We start from the raw sequence: 15559 nt of genomic DNA on the forward strand, positions 1-15559 counted from the left end.
CATATCTGTGGTTATAGCTAGCGTTAATAATTTTTCTCAAGTAAAAGCAATAGATCATAATTGGACACAGAAGAATCATCTACTTTACTTGTCACATATATTAAATTCCAAAGTCACGTATCTGTACTTTTCGGGCTGACATGCTTTTCACTTAACAATAATAAAGATCTATTAGAATAATTATGATTTTCAAATAATTCATATTTAATAAAAAGTTCAGGTGGTTAATTTTATCCCTTGTTATTTAAAAAATCTTGAGATGCACACTTTGCCCCACTCTCCCCTACTACTTTCGAATACGGTGTTCAGTACTCTTTCCATTGCAGGTGGATACAAACTCATATCTCTTTTTTAACAGCCTCCGCAACTCTTTCAACTCCTCTTATCGGACACGTAACAATTTAGTCAATTTTCACTTCTTGAAATTAAACAAACGTGCAACAGTGCAAGGTTCAACCATACTCGCTTCAACCTCCTTAGATGCGGAATAACAGATTATAACTATGCAAAGGCAAAGTCGGCAAAGTAGCGATGTAACTGAGGCTTCTAATCGGCACAAACTGCCGTATACTGGAAGCATACAAATCAGCCATCATCCTGTTAGTATTAAGACTAGTTCGTCCCCATCTTTCTGCCAGTGTCACGCCTCGAAACAGCCTAGATCACTTGTGTATTTCATGTATATCTACCGTCTCAATAACTTCTATGCATATCATCTATGTATTCTCTCGTCTTTGTAAAATCTCGGTTGTCTTTATATTCTCTAGCGATACGGTTAGTATTATGTGCGCAAATAAATCATATCTTTTTGTTCATTAATGATCATCCGGTGATTCACTCACTCCTGTCCCCTCTATCACTAATTTGCAGATTCCACGTCAACGATCCATTATAAAACTATGAGTATCATATCTTTTGTCAATGATAGTACGTACACCCGGCAGGGCAGGACCTTACGGACAATTGGAGAAGACTCTCTAGGATCAAGGGTGGCTCTATATCCTGCACTGTCTTGTAGCGTCATCTTGTGAAGTACCTATAACGTTATAGTCAGTTCAAAAGCTTTATCTTCGCTCGAAGCATTCGTTTACTTCTTTGTGGCAAACTTATCGCTTCACGAACTTATCGCTTCACATTAATACCAACTACCGGCTGAATCGGGTGTGCGATTACCGAGCGTAGTACCTGTTCATGGAATGGTAAGACTCCGCAGATATTACAGATTCCTGATGCCTCACCTTGTACGGTTTTTGTAGCGTAGAATGTAGAAAACTAATTTTCCAATTCATATGGAAAAAAAATTAAATTTCAATTTAGTGTTATGCCAATATTGCGTAGAAGTAAGTTCGGTCTACAAATCGTCTGATATGAAAATTTGTCCACTGTTCAATCTGAGCTAGCAGTGTCACTTGACAATGACAGACCTACCTGAATTCAAGTAAAGGGACTCAACACAAGTTGTATTGACTATTGAGGCCCACCATGCACATGCCTGCGGTTAATCTTGACGAAGTATCTGAAAGTAAATAACCCTGATCTCAATATTGGAATTTTATTAGAGATTTTGAAAGTGTCGTTAAAGGATACTCATGGCTCATTACGACGTGTTCCCCTACAAAGAACTTGGCTGTTTTTTAGGACCAATAATTAAGTGTATCGTAGATTTAATCACAGATTTAGCCGTTCAAAAGCCACGGTCATTTACTTGTGGTATTTCAAGGATCGATGCACGAGAATTGAAAAACACATAACCAGGATCTGAAGCAATAGAATTTTTTTCGGGTAACCCAAATCTTTCGTATATATGCGAAGGGTTTTGGCCCTCAGTATATTGTTTTAATCTCAAAGTTTTATTTTTACCCCAAGAATTGCCGAACAACGAGGTCACAAAATCAACAAAGCAAACATTTTTCATATTCTCGCCTACTTTTATTGTTTGTTACGGTGATTCTAGAATGAAGTTGTAAATTGATTTCACGTCGAAGTTTATTTGGATTTATCCCAACAACATTATTGGCCGAGGACAAGACAGATTCCCGACACGGTACAATATTTGCACTTCTTATTTCTATCCTCGAGTCACCTTCTTTATTTCCCAGTGCTTAATCTACTAGGCCGAGCCAAATCAGTAAGAGCTGTAAACATGGTTTGTTACAAAAATAAAAACCGTTTAACATGTTGATGTGAGTTCTTATTTCACATAATATGATTGCAAGTGTCATTTGTACTCTTAACGTTCTATAACAATATTGAAGCTCTATCGCCGACTAATGCAATTGACTTCTAAACTCGTGGCTTAATGAAATAAACAATTCTTCAATGAAATCTTATTCTTATACACTAATCCGAAAATGATCAATGATCTGGATAGGTGATAATTATTATGATTAATTTAACGAACCAAAAATGTAGTTAGGTAAGATTTTCATTCCTATACGATAAATAGTTACTCGATCTGATTGTAATCGTGATATTTGTTTTTTTCTGTTCATGGTGTTATTAATAATCTTATAATGGCGTAGTTCTCGTTAATGAATCTCACAGCTCGCAAAATAAATCGTATTTACTGCAGTACATAAAAATTAACTACCACAACACTCTTAAATTCTTGAAATATTTGGAAGATACTATATGTAATATTTATACATTATGATCATGAATCTTTTGTGAATCAGCTACTATAATAGTAGAGAAAGCTACTTTTGCAATTTTCACAAGCTATAAAAGCTCAAAGTGCCACATAGAACATGTGTATTACACCTATAAAGATAGCTCAACTCAAGGTCCCCAATTAAATTACATTGCACGGTTACAACCTTACATGAACTTACGAACGGTACGTACCAAAGTTCCACATAATATTATCTAACCCGAAAAATTTGTTCTGCTTCGTTGAATAAAAAATAATTAATTGCATTCACACTTAGAAAACAATGAGACAAGCTCAAAGTAATATATGGTAATTGACATTTACCGCATTCATTCAATCTGCTTATTTTCTTTAGTATATTCTAATTGAGGACATGAGTCAAGTGGAATCATGTGATGAATTCTGGAAACGAGTAATTGACCCCACAAATGTCATGCGTTCAAACGTTTAACTTTGTTTCTTTTTATGACATCGGAAACGGTAATCAGACGGACATTTAGGTCGCACTGACCTGTGTTTGTACAGAAGGCTCGGATAACAGTTTTGAATTCAAAAAAAGAGTAATTAAATTTTGTTTCAATCGTTCCGAAGTAATAGTACAGACTTCAATCAAATGAGCTTGTTGAATTGGGATGAGGAACTTGATTTACCAAACTTTTTTGGAAACTTAAATAACGAGATGACTTCATGAAATTCTCAAACGTATGTATAGTCTCCTATCGGCATATATCGATTATATGCGCCTCAAATTTTCGAAATACATTAACTCTTAGCACTCGTTGTTACGTTGGCCCAAGCAGGAAAATCGTGGAGATCGTATATAACACTTCCCCAAGTCGGAAATCCGATAGTCAGTACTACCAACGTGATTACACTTGGCCCTATACCAGCTATCATCAAATCCTTAGTTCTAATGTGTCCGGCTGCAGTTGCGATGGCATTTGGCGGTGTCCCGACTGGCAGGTGAAACGAAAATGAGCAACACAAGGAAGCTGGTAACATCAAATACAGCGGATGCAACTTGATCGACACGCACTAAAAACAATCGAACCATAACATTATTCGGTTAGTTAGTCCCATTATAACGTTGAAAACTTGGATAATTTCACCTCCTATTTCATAACGACGTTCTTGGTATACTTGTGGACAAGGAGTACATCTTTGATAGTAGATATGCGTTTACAAAATTTACGAAATTAAAAATTTACTATAATTTTAGATTGAGCCAAGAATGCATTTAGTGAACCTCTCCACTCAATAGATACAGCGGAGTTTATCATGCCAGGAGACCATAATACCTCGTTCATTAAAATGCAAACATAATTCTAGTGGCTACCACGGAGGAGACCGACAGTTCTCAACTACTCATTCGTAATCCTTGTAAGAATGTATATTGCTTATGACCTTCGAGATTTCTGCATCTGCAAAATGAACTTTGGTACGCTGTAATTCCGAAATCATCATTGTAAGTGGAAAGTTATGCGGGACTTTTTTCTTCCTCGTTCAATTACCTAATGGAGGCTATTTTTACATTTCTTTTAAATCCAATGCAAAGTACGTTTTGCGGTGAATTAATACTTAGGCACGCTGTATTTTTGGTACGAACTTACCGAGAGTAAAGTCATGCTGGAGTTTTTTATTCCTTATTCGGTTACAGTAATACCCCGACTAACGCCAATTCGCAGTTACGCCATCGGTCACCCACCCCCTTCCCCACCCCCCACTACCCCTGTGTCCATAATTTACATATTATTTAAATATTTTATATTACAAAATTAAACAGTATTTATTATAGCTTCTGCTTTAGAAGTTTTCTATGAGGTATATGATTATATCCGGTGAGTATTTAGTACATATGTACATTATGCAGTTGAATAAAACGCGCACCCTGACTTACGTTCTTGTCGACTCACGCCGTAAATGCCGGAACGACCCATGGCATAACTTTGGCGTATCAGTGTATTTATTGGCGTCTGTTTTTACATTATTTCTAAAACCGATCCAGAGTATGCTTTATAACAAACTAGTACTGTGTACTACTTCATGCTACTCGATCACAGACTGTGTGTGCAAAATTCAAAATATCTATATATAGCCGCCACTAAGATAATCGGACGAGGAATTAAAAAGTCAAGTACGACTTTGTGTTCGGAATGATTATATGAAAGGTACTCGGAGGGAAAGAATTATTTTAGTCGCATTTAGTTGAATCGAAGGAATATCACTTGACTCAAATAATTCTTTCCTTCCGTATTCAGCGTGCCAAAGTATTAATTTATCAAACGATACACTTTGCATGGAATTAAAAAAAAAAAAATTTTTTTAATATACAGTGCTAGATAATTTGATGAGGAAGAAAAAAGTCCCGCACGACTTTGCTCTTGCAATGATGGTTTCGAAGATACAGCGTACCAAAGTTCATTTTCGCAGATGCAAAAATCTTGAAGGTCATATTATCTTTAGTCAGCTCTATTTTCCTGCTATGATTTCTCGAACGGACAAAATAGTTTTTTTTTTTTTTAACTAGGCTGAGTCCTGTAATCGTCCACTGAAGTCAGTACTGTTGTACCGGTGAAGTAATATCGCATGTAGCGCGTGGTGTTTCCAACACCATAGATATAATGAATGTTCAGTACTATTCTCAGCCTGCGTATTTGTAGTTTAGTAATCATGTACGATATAACTGTTCACTTACCAATTCAGCAAGTACCGGTAATATAATGTTGGCAATGGCAACATTCGAGGTCAATTCTGTAATCATCTCAGCCATGAAACAAACGATGAATAAAATAGCTACTGGATGCAAATACTGGAGGCCAGATAACCCTTCTCCCAGTAGTGTCGAGAGTCCCGAAGAAGTACTGCCAGCAGATAAAGCGAAACCACCGCCAAGAACAAACATGAGACCCCAGTGCATTCTTGTCTGAATTAATTTCCAGTTTATCAATCCTGGCGTTGGTTTCGTTGGACGTTTACTGGGGTCCTTACTGAACGACTTGAGAAAGTCTAGATTTGCCGGGATTATGAACATTAAAAGTGTGATGAAAATTGCTGAACTGGAGTCTTTGAAAGGCCTGGAAATACAGAACAAAAGTATGTGAAAGTATGTTAAACAACTTCGAATATTTTTATACGTAACACGAGGTGGATACAGACGAGACCGGCGGGGTAGAGGAAGTAGAGAAAGTGTTCATGTTCTTGAGATGAAATTTTATACTCACATAGAAGTAATGTATGTGGGCCATCCGGCAATAAATCCAGGTTTTCTGAAGAACCACATAAAAATGACTAAAACGAATAGAGTCGCAACGCAAGATTCATGCCACGTGATTGGCCCTAAGTCCTTGTATTTTTGCTGGATAACGTTTTCGGCAATTTTTTCACCCTCCCTGCCAATATTTATGTCCTGAGCATCCTTGCTGTTTGGCCTGAACATCCCCATGTACATAATTTGTAGCCATACCCATATCAAAAAACCACAAATGAGCATTGGTGGAACAGCGTAACACATCCATTCGGAAAAATTGACACCTGGACTTTTCGGAAACCGTCTGAAAGTTGAAAGATTCTTTATCAGCGAAATATTTCCATCGAATTATACGTAACATGGTTTGAGATATTTTCCGTACAGCTTAGAAACAAAAAATTTAAAAAAATTAAATCAACGGCACGCGTTAGTGGTACGAACACACTTACGTTTCGTAAAGTCCTTTAAAAGTTAAATTAGTTCCGCTTCCCACTACTGTACCTGTACCACCTATACTAGAGGCGTACGATGCGATCATATAGTAAGTCATCGTGGCATGGGTCGGTTTTTTGGCACTGAAAAAAGAGATGCAATACCGATTTGAAATACAAAGACTTCCAATACCCATTAGCTTCTTACCGGTTTTTATATTAATCTCCATAATTGATTCATTCAGCCATTGAAACGATACTGTGAACCGCTGCTGACGACTTTTATTATAATCTTATACTTTTATAATTCATGATTCGTTGGAAGCAATAACTGGAAATTACTTACGGCTCACCACTTTCGTCGTTTTCAAGGTCGTCTTTGTCTTCGATAAACATAGCGCCAAGTCCTTGCTGTGATGAAAACAGTAAGGCAAGATTATTTTTAAAAATCTGAAATTTTTATATAAAATTCTATAAACTGAGCATAAACCCACATACATTTTCCATTTCCATGAGCACAGTATTAATTATTGGAATCATCATGGCCGTAGCGGCGGTATTCGAAATCCACATAGAAATGAACATGGTAACCAAGAAAATACCAAAGGATAACCTTGGAAAAGAACAAAAAAAAAATAATCGTTTTTTATAATTGCAGAGAAACAGTTAAGCACTCACATATTGATTGCAAATGCGGGATCTAATCTCGTTTTCAAATATTACAAGTATCAACAGGTGATACGTAAGCAATTCAAGCATATAAAACCGGTTTCTGTTACCTTCGTTAAAATTATAACACATTTTCATTATCGTAAGTGATTGCCGGTGAGGCCTAGAGTGTTATGTAATTACCTCCTGTGACTGCATCCAACTACCTTAATGATCAGGAAAGCAACTCGCATGTGCAATCCGGAATGTTCAATTGCAACGGCAATGATAAGACTTGCGAGGAACATCATTGTGGTATCGTTTAAATAACACGTCGTTGTATCGGTTGTGTTCATTATCCCCATTATCGGATAAAGAAAAATAGGCATGAGGGATGTGATGGGAAGGGGCAGAGCTTCCGTCACCCAGTAGACCGCCATCATAGCAACGACGTACAAACATCTGTACTTCTGTATAAAGAGAAATGAATTTTATTGCGGTAATCTTGTGATATTCCTGATTTCATAATTATAAATTAACCGCAATGAAGAACCGGCAGAGAATACTAAGAAACTGTTGTAGCATTGATTTCGATAATAACATCACGTGTTACGATTCCTGAGTGTGTAAATAACAAAATCGTGTAATACATTAACAAGTTATATATATATATATATATCCAGTGACGCTAATATTGGAAATATTTTAACTGTCGCTCACCGGTTCATTGTTGTAAATTAGTAGGGGGGACAGGATTATCGGCCATGTTATCACAACAATTGATCGCCAGTATATCCCAATGAATCGAAGTAGAAGTTGTCGGAAACTCGCAGTTTTCCTAAAGGATAAATAGACAAAATCACTTGTTGAGATATGAGCTTGAATTAGAGATAAAAATAATCACAATTCATTGTCTAAAACGGAACCTTGGAACCGACGTCTCCAGGCATGGCTCTTTCTCCGCGGCAGCTTCAACTGCGACGATATCCTGCTTTGGACTGCTCATCTTGGATATTATTTAGCCTGGTAACAAGAATGATAAGGAATAAGCAGAAACCAACAACAAATGAATATTTTCACAGCTTAATTGTTTAAAAAAAATGTTTCTTCGTATTTTCATTCGTGATTTTGAAGAAACTTCAATCCTCATTTGACATTCAAGAGGTTAAGATTTACCTTGAAATAACCATATTTTGAAGAAACTTCAATCCTCATTTGACATTCAAGTCGTCATGATTCACCTTGAAATATCATTATTTCAAGGTAAATCTTGACCACTTGAAACTTGAACGAAACCACTTGAATGTCAAATGAGAATTGAAGTTTCTTGAAAATCACGACGGAAAATACAAACAAACATTTTTTCCGCGTCTATGCGTTTTCTTTTTTCTTTCACTTGCGAATGCGTCGGTGGAACGGATATGCATAAATAATTAAATACATCTTGTTTACACCGCCGCGCGCATTGCAAATGTGACGACCATCGTTTCCTCGAATTTTGGTCAACCAAAGTAATTACATGGTGATGCCAGAAATGAATATTCCTTTGTCTGATAAAAACGATGTGTGGGCTAAAATCTGGATTATAGATACATAACGATAAGAGAAATATTTAACAATGTGTTACGAGCTAAAGAACTCGTCTATATAGAGTGATGAGGTTCAACGACGACTACCCTTTCAGTTTAAATTTAAGAAGTGCTATCTTGGAAAATGATGGACAGCGGATGGAATGTGCAGAAATATTTGACGTTGATTGGTAGAAGGATAAAAGGTTGGAAATTTGCGGTTCGTATAAAAGTATGTAAGATCGGAAACACGTATTCACAAGATCAAGAATTGCTCTTGAACGAATGTCATGTAGGCCAAGTTAAGAGAGCCAAGGAACACATAAGACGGAAATCGTTGATTTCATATATCTCAGACCGCAGTACCGGGTTTTACGGCTGTGACGAATGAGTCAGTCACGTGAGGAATGCCACCTGGTAATTTTCAGCGCGAACTTCCGAATTAAATGCTTATACTTCAAACCGATGATAGGTAGGTATAATTCTACGTGCTTGCGCAATGTAATATATAGTGCATTATTTCGCGAATGTAAATGTCCATCTAATGAAGTTAGTCATAAAGCTATAACAGTTTTATTGTTCACCTTTGACATGTAATGCTAAATATAAGTTATCAACCCGCGCTTAACTGTATTGAAATCAATACCACCGCTTCATGTACATAAATTATGTTGAATATCGTAACAAGCTTTAAAGTAAAGGCAAAGAAAACCAACCCAGGAAAGTAAAGAAAAATATAGAAAATAAAAAAGACCCTTTCCTGATGATTGTTCTACCTGAAGCTCGTTCAATTCGATATTCATTTACCGACACACAAGTTTAATTGAATTGCAAATACCCACGTAAACAAATGTGCAGACATAATAACAAAGAGTAGCCAAGACCCACTTTCAACGATTTCCTTTTAGTCGTAAACAAAGATTAATATTACAATAATCAAATTTCATTGGTGAGATTCATTGGTTCTCATAAAAAATGAACTGGTTTCACCTGCAAGTTCTCGAGAGTGGAAAAACAGGATAAAATTTTGTTTCCTCAATATTTACGAATCAATTACAAATTAACGCTTCGTTTTAATACTTTAGGTTTGAAACGTTGTCAATCAAATATGTACCCTTGGATTTATCTTGAAGACGTACTACCACGATTTTAGAATTCCATGAGGTTGTAAGTCTCGTATCGTACGGTGCAATAATCCACAGTGTACTTCAAATCAATGTAGGGTGATCACTTTCCTTAATTACGTTTTGAAACAAATTTACGTCCTAATTCAATAGCGTTTAACAGCCAACATCGCCTCTTATTAATCAAAAAACGAAACGAAATGACGGTTAATAACACTAATAGATAAGATGAAGTTAACGATTAATTATCAGATAAATTATCTTTCTTATTACATACACGATTCAACTCAAGTACATCAGTAGCAAAGGTCATAATTAATCTTTATTCACACCATCCCAGCATAAAAATAGCACTTCGCGAATAAGAAAAAAAAAAAAAAAAACACGCGATACCGTGTGACATGATGTATAGATTGCAATTTATGAGTACAAAAATAGACCGTTCGAGATACTACCGAAGAAAAAAATTTTAAAGTATGCAACGTGCAGTATAACGGCGCACCACCGAAGTAATTCGACGCAGCAGTCGCTTGGATAATTGGGGTGCACCACCTTCCGCAGGTGCCTGAGCCCTGGAGGCGTGTTTTTTCAGGACCACATAGCAGGCGAGACGAAAGCGAAGTACCGGAAAGGTAAAGCAGTGTAGAGTGTGTATGAGGCTGACAATCAGGCCTGGATTAAGGGGGCACGATACTAAGGCTAAACAACAAAAATAGTCGAATGTCGGCCTTGCTGGATGGTCTAACGGGTTAAATTTGAAAAGTGGTGACAGAAATTATTCGACTAAGGTTGAGAAAAACATCGTTGTTCTAATATTTATCTTCTGGAATTAAGTTTGTATAAAATAGTATTATAGAGAGAAACACATTTTGAAAAATTGATTTTTGAAAATTAAAGAGGCGAATATTTCGAGGGCCTAAGGTTGTAGCCTTGTTAGTGTTACGGTTAATCGGAGCCTTCAGGCTGTCCAAACTCAACTGTAGAGTTCCGGAAGTGTAAATTGTCACGTGTGAATGAAGTTTCTAAACGACACCGAATACAAGCTGCCTCCTAATGGTCAAACCGTGCCATTTTCATAGGAAGATTTAAAAAAACAGAAGGATTTTGGGCGGTTGTGAAAAATTATACGAGGTTCAATTACGAAACATTTTGCGAATTAAAAATATGCGCAATTCTGATATCGTTCGGTTCAAGGGCAAGAATGTAAAAAAAAATCCACTAAAGTTGGGAATACGTCAAATTTATTTCCTGGTAAATCGTTTATTGCTCATTATACTATCGCTTGACATTTTAAACGCATTCACTCAAATTACGATATTACATTATACCGCAGCAGCACGAAGTACTTAAAATTCCCGACACGTCTCACGTTATTTAACGACTACAAAGTTTTAAATAATTGGTTTGGATCCACAATGCATTGAAGACCTTGAATCGAAATGAAAATAAAAACCCCAACATAACGCGATATCCCGGGGAAGAGCGATTTTAATCATCTAATCAGCAGACTATAAAGCTGCAAGAGTTCATCAGCGGAAGATCACTTTGGGAGGAAGAAAACACTGTAATATAGTCTAAGTACATATACTACCCAATACAGCGGTTATAGTTTTATCTTATCGAGATATGGTAATTGGTTGACTTCCTTCTAAAAAAAAATTCAACCGGTTGATAAATAATGCACTGAGGATCATTGAGTCGGAGTCAATATATTCAATGGAATAAAAGAGCAGTGTCAGCATTATTCCGTTGCAACCAGTATGCATTGGTCTATTGTCAACGTAACACAATGGTTCGTTTTGCCCGCAATAATACAAAACAATAACCATTAGTGATAGACAATGAATACGATGATCTCAGCTATACGTGACAGTCCCGTGGGAGAAAAATTTCAAGCTAAGTGGGTGCTCTGGTCGATGTCGATGTTGACTTATATATCTCAAAATATCGAAGTCCACGTGTCTCAAACGCTAAGAAGATCCCAACAGCCCCGTTCTATGAACAATTCAAAAACAAAAAAAACACTCCAATACATTTCTGCCTCAAATGACAATGCATTGCAGTGCTTTTGTTCAGAATTGCGAATAGAATGGGACTGTTAATCCCAAAGTCACGGTGTAGATACGTGAATTTTGCTATTTGGTATAAGTCAGCGTCGGAATCCACGAGTGCATCGTTTAAAGCAGTAAAGTTCTACAGCGCCACAATAATGTGCGTCGCTATTCGAAGATGCATCCGTGTGCCGTTTGAAACCCGTTATGAGAAGCGACAGCTTACCTTGATCACGAGTAAAAAAAAGTCTCCAGACGCTTGACCATACACCAACGAGTTTTTTTGGTTTTCACAAGATCACAGTAATTTTATTTTATTGTACTTATTAACAATCCGAAAACTAAGTGGAACTATAAAACCGTAGTGCTGTATTATATACAAAAGAGAGCGGTGAAGGACGTGTTGCTGCTCTAGAGAGCAGCGAACAGCAACTGTTCGGACAGTCCTCGCGGTGACTTGGAAGTCCAACCACCTCCGTTTAACGTTGCATCGTACTTTTGCTTATGCCTAATTGCCCCTCCCACACCCATCGTTTACACCGTACAAAACGAGCGGAAAATCCACTCACAAGCTGTCTCCATTCGCTATACATAATTATACACACGTATAACATAGTCCGGCGGATATTCTCGTGTGACATAAGATTGACGCTCAAGTCCCTCTAAATAATAATAATCTGAGAATAATCTGAAAATGGTACGATACATGACAGAGTCTGATGAACTTGAAGGATAGACTGGATTGTCGTTATTCCTCGATCCTCGACCACATGCTAATGGGGTTTCACATTTCCGCATTGAGTTCCTGTAGTCATAGAAATAGACTAGCCGGGATGCAGACTCGCCTTGTAGACTAATTCGTCAATTGAACGTGCACAGACCGAACGGTCAAGTGGAGAAAGATGGGATGAAGTCACACTCGCATTCATCGTGCAGTTCTGTATTCCATTCGACATGCAGTATACGTATCAGAATATTAAACGTGCAATCTTGACCAAAGTTATCGGGCCAACCTTGAGATTTTCTCAATCTCGCGGTCATCAACGAGCAGGGTTCCTTGAATTTTGAAGACTGATGTCTGAGTAACCAAACGATGTAACTTACCGACATTTTTATCCACCAGCGAAATGTGTTTTCGATTCCAGCCAGACTCTAGGCGTCGCGTTGTTAATATACGAATGAAACCGCGTGAATAACACAAATGCATACAAGCAATAATAATCAATGTCTTATTGTCGGCTTGATGATTACTGTTCTTTTATACGTCAACTCCGCTCCCCTTCGGTTGGAAAACAAACTAATATAATAAAAATCAGAGTGAATAGCCGACGTTGTTGAATAAAAACATAGTTGGAAATATTGTTGCTAATCTATCTTTGCAAAGACAAAGTACATGGTCAGAGCGATAAATAAAAATAAGGAAAAACGCATATGTACAAAACAAGGTAAGTACAAGACAGCGAAAATGAGCCAGCCGGAACGTAGGTACGATATGGGTCGTATTTTTCTAAACCTTCTACACGGTTTACCGTTGACACGGAAAAGTGGGTGTCACTACACGTGCTTATCTGCTCTTCGGCTGAGATACAAGTAACGTATGAATATGCTTGCAGTTGAACTTTCACCTCGAACTCCACAGATGAATACCACCAGAGCCCCGCGCTATCTTACCATATTCACCGAACCTTTTCTGTCGAGTCTCTTGACGAGCGCGACGCGAATGTGTTTTGTGTATCCTTGATGCCGTTGATTTTAAATTAACTAAACGTTTTATTTTCTTATCGTAGCATCTAGTTAAGTCGATATATTCACCCTTCACTATAAAGCTCAAAGTCACTTTCAAAGAAACACTGTTAACAGAAGAATAGATTTTATCAATTTCTGTTTTCGCCCCTGGTTAGGATCGTCTTTGGCGATTATTTCCGCAGATCGACGTATATTTTAATTAAACTGACGAATAAAAATTAAATTGAACTAGATAACAAAAAATGTAACGTTGTGCACCGTTGCAATATCCTCTCAACTGTCGAGCCGAAAGATTGTTGCGATTTTGACATTCAATCGAACACCTTTAATATGCATCATATACTCGCACTGTGCTAATCCATGGCCGATAAGATACGACTTGATCGGTTACTGTCCAGTTTGTTCATGCTCTACTTCGAGTTGGAGAATTGACCGATCGACCCCGCCATTCACGGCGGATGTCGATGGGTTCCTCGATACGTAAGGTGACTACTGGTTTGTAAATTCTGATCCCTTATTGTTAATGGACAAAAAAAGGGTCAAACGACAAGCTGTATACCCACTTCCTTCTTACAGCAAAAAGAGAATTCCTAATGAAAACCGAAGAAGGACAAGACTAATATCATACGATCATACTGCAGTCGCAAACAAGTTCTTGCGAATGTAATAAGATTTGACCTTTTAATTCAGTGGTTTAAAGATAAATCGACGTGCTATACGTTGACGCGCTTCATCTTGGCCTCGTGTTCGTTATGATTGTGTTTCGTTTAAATACGTAAGCACCGGACGAAGAAATTCAGTTGACTCGTTTATTTATAATCTGATATTGCAGCAACGGCAGAAGATAGGGTGATACGAGAAAGGACTCATGTCTCAGCTTTGGCGATTTCTTCGATTTTTAACTTCCGACCATTCATTTTCGCTTACGGAATTCAACCTTGATACACCTCCCAACTGACTTTGACCGCGTCGGCATGCAAAGTACTATATTCACAAGGTTCAAATTAGTATAAAGGAGTTTGGTGCAGGATATCTTGTATGTATCATATTCACGACTTATAAATTCACAGTTATTTGCAGCAAGGAATACTCACGAAATTTATATGATATATTGTTCCTACAAATAAACTCAAGTCATTTTCCCGAAATCTTTCCCGAAATATACCTAAGCAGCAAGTGGAATGACTTTACAAACCGCTGTTTCAAGAACTTTGTTTCATTCTAGAGATGTTGTATGATGGGATTGTTATCAATGTTTCATGCAGTATACGTATACGTTTGCACTTTCTATAAATTCTCATTTCGTTGGTTACTTATTTTGTAACTTGATCTTACGTGTCCAGAGCCTCCTTATCGTGAAACCTCTGCTTTATGTAACACAATAATACCGCGTCATCAGTGATTCGGAGAACTCTCGTTCGGTGATCACCCCACGTACTATCAGAAGTGTCACTACGAGACCACTGATCCCCTACTTATTCAAAATTACCATTATCTACTCCAAAACAATTATCACCACTTGAATGACCACCTTTATTTTCAAAATAAACACCTCAGAGTCAAATACTTCCGAAATAATTACAAGTAGGTGAACTGTACCGTAAAAAGTTTAGCAAACTCAATCGGCGATCACAGGCTACGAAACGAAAATGTAGTCACTGTATATATGAACTGCGGTTGATTCAATTTTTCATGTCTTCATTCCACGTCGCCATTGCAAAAACTACGTTCTTGCCGTTAAATGGAGATGGATCAAACAAGTTCGTTATGACTGTACGATTGGAGGACGAGATATTTTTTCATTTTACCGCAGTGCAAGATATTGTGTAATCTATATAAGTTAATATTCTGATTGCGAAAATTCTGATTTGTGATAAAGTGCGAGATAAAATATCTGATTAGTCCCTCCTCGAACGCTGCAGTGGCTAATTATTATAACTTACAACTACTGGTTGGAATAACAGGATGTGTTATGGTTTTTATTGGAATTTCTTGACATAATATCTCTCTGAATGGTTCTCATAAACAATAATTTCCGATTCAGATTATTTGTCGCTAATTAAATTTGTTGGAAATGTATGTCGAAATACCGGT

At 37.3% G+C, this 15559-nt stretch overlaps 1 protein-coding gene across 2 annotated transcripts; it reads right to left on the minus strand.

Annotated features, from left to right (window-relative positions):
• Positions 1–2073: 2073 nt before the first annotated feature.
• On the minus strand, positions 2074–12842 carry LOC124406802 (protein I'm not dead yet-like). Of its 2 annotated transcripts, none has more exons than XM_046882409.1 (10): positions 12824–12842; positions 7903–7999; positions 7697–7814; positions 7181–7446; positions 6827–6941; positions 6675–6739; positions 6347–6472; positions 5872–6201; positions 5346–5724; positions 2074–3685 (listed from the first exon to the last, which is right to left on the minus strand). In XM_046882409.1, exons 2-10 carry the CDS (start codon positions 7980–7982, stop codon positions 3413–3415), a joined length of 1752 nt encoding a protein of 583 aa, XP_046738365.1. In that variant the 5' UTR covers positions 7983–7999; positions 12824–12842; the 3' UTR covers positions 2074–3412. The 2 variants fall into 2 exon arrangements, with proteins under 2 accessions (XP_046738365.1, XP_046738364.1); XM_046882408.1 differs by lacking the exon at positions 12824–12842 and adding an exon at positions 11946–12184.
• Between the last annotated feature and the right edge of the window lie 2717 nt (positions 12843–15559).

This window comes from Diprion similis, chromosome 6 (assembly GCF_021155765.1).
Source record: "Diprion similis isolate iyDipSimi1 chromosome 6, iyDipSimi1.1, whole genome shotgun sequence".
Lineage (NCBI taxonomy): Eukaryota > Metazoa > Arthropoda > Insecta > Hymenoptera > Diprionidae > Diprion > Diprion similis.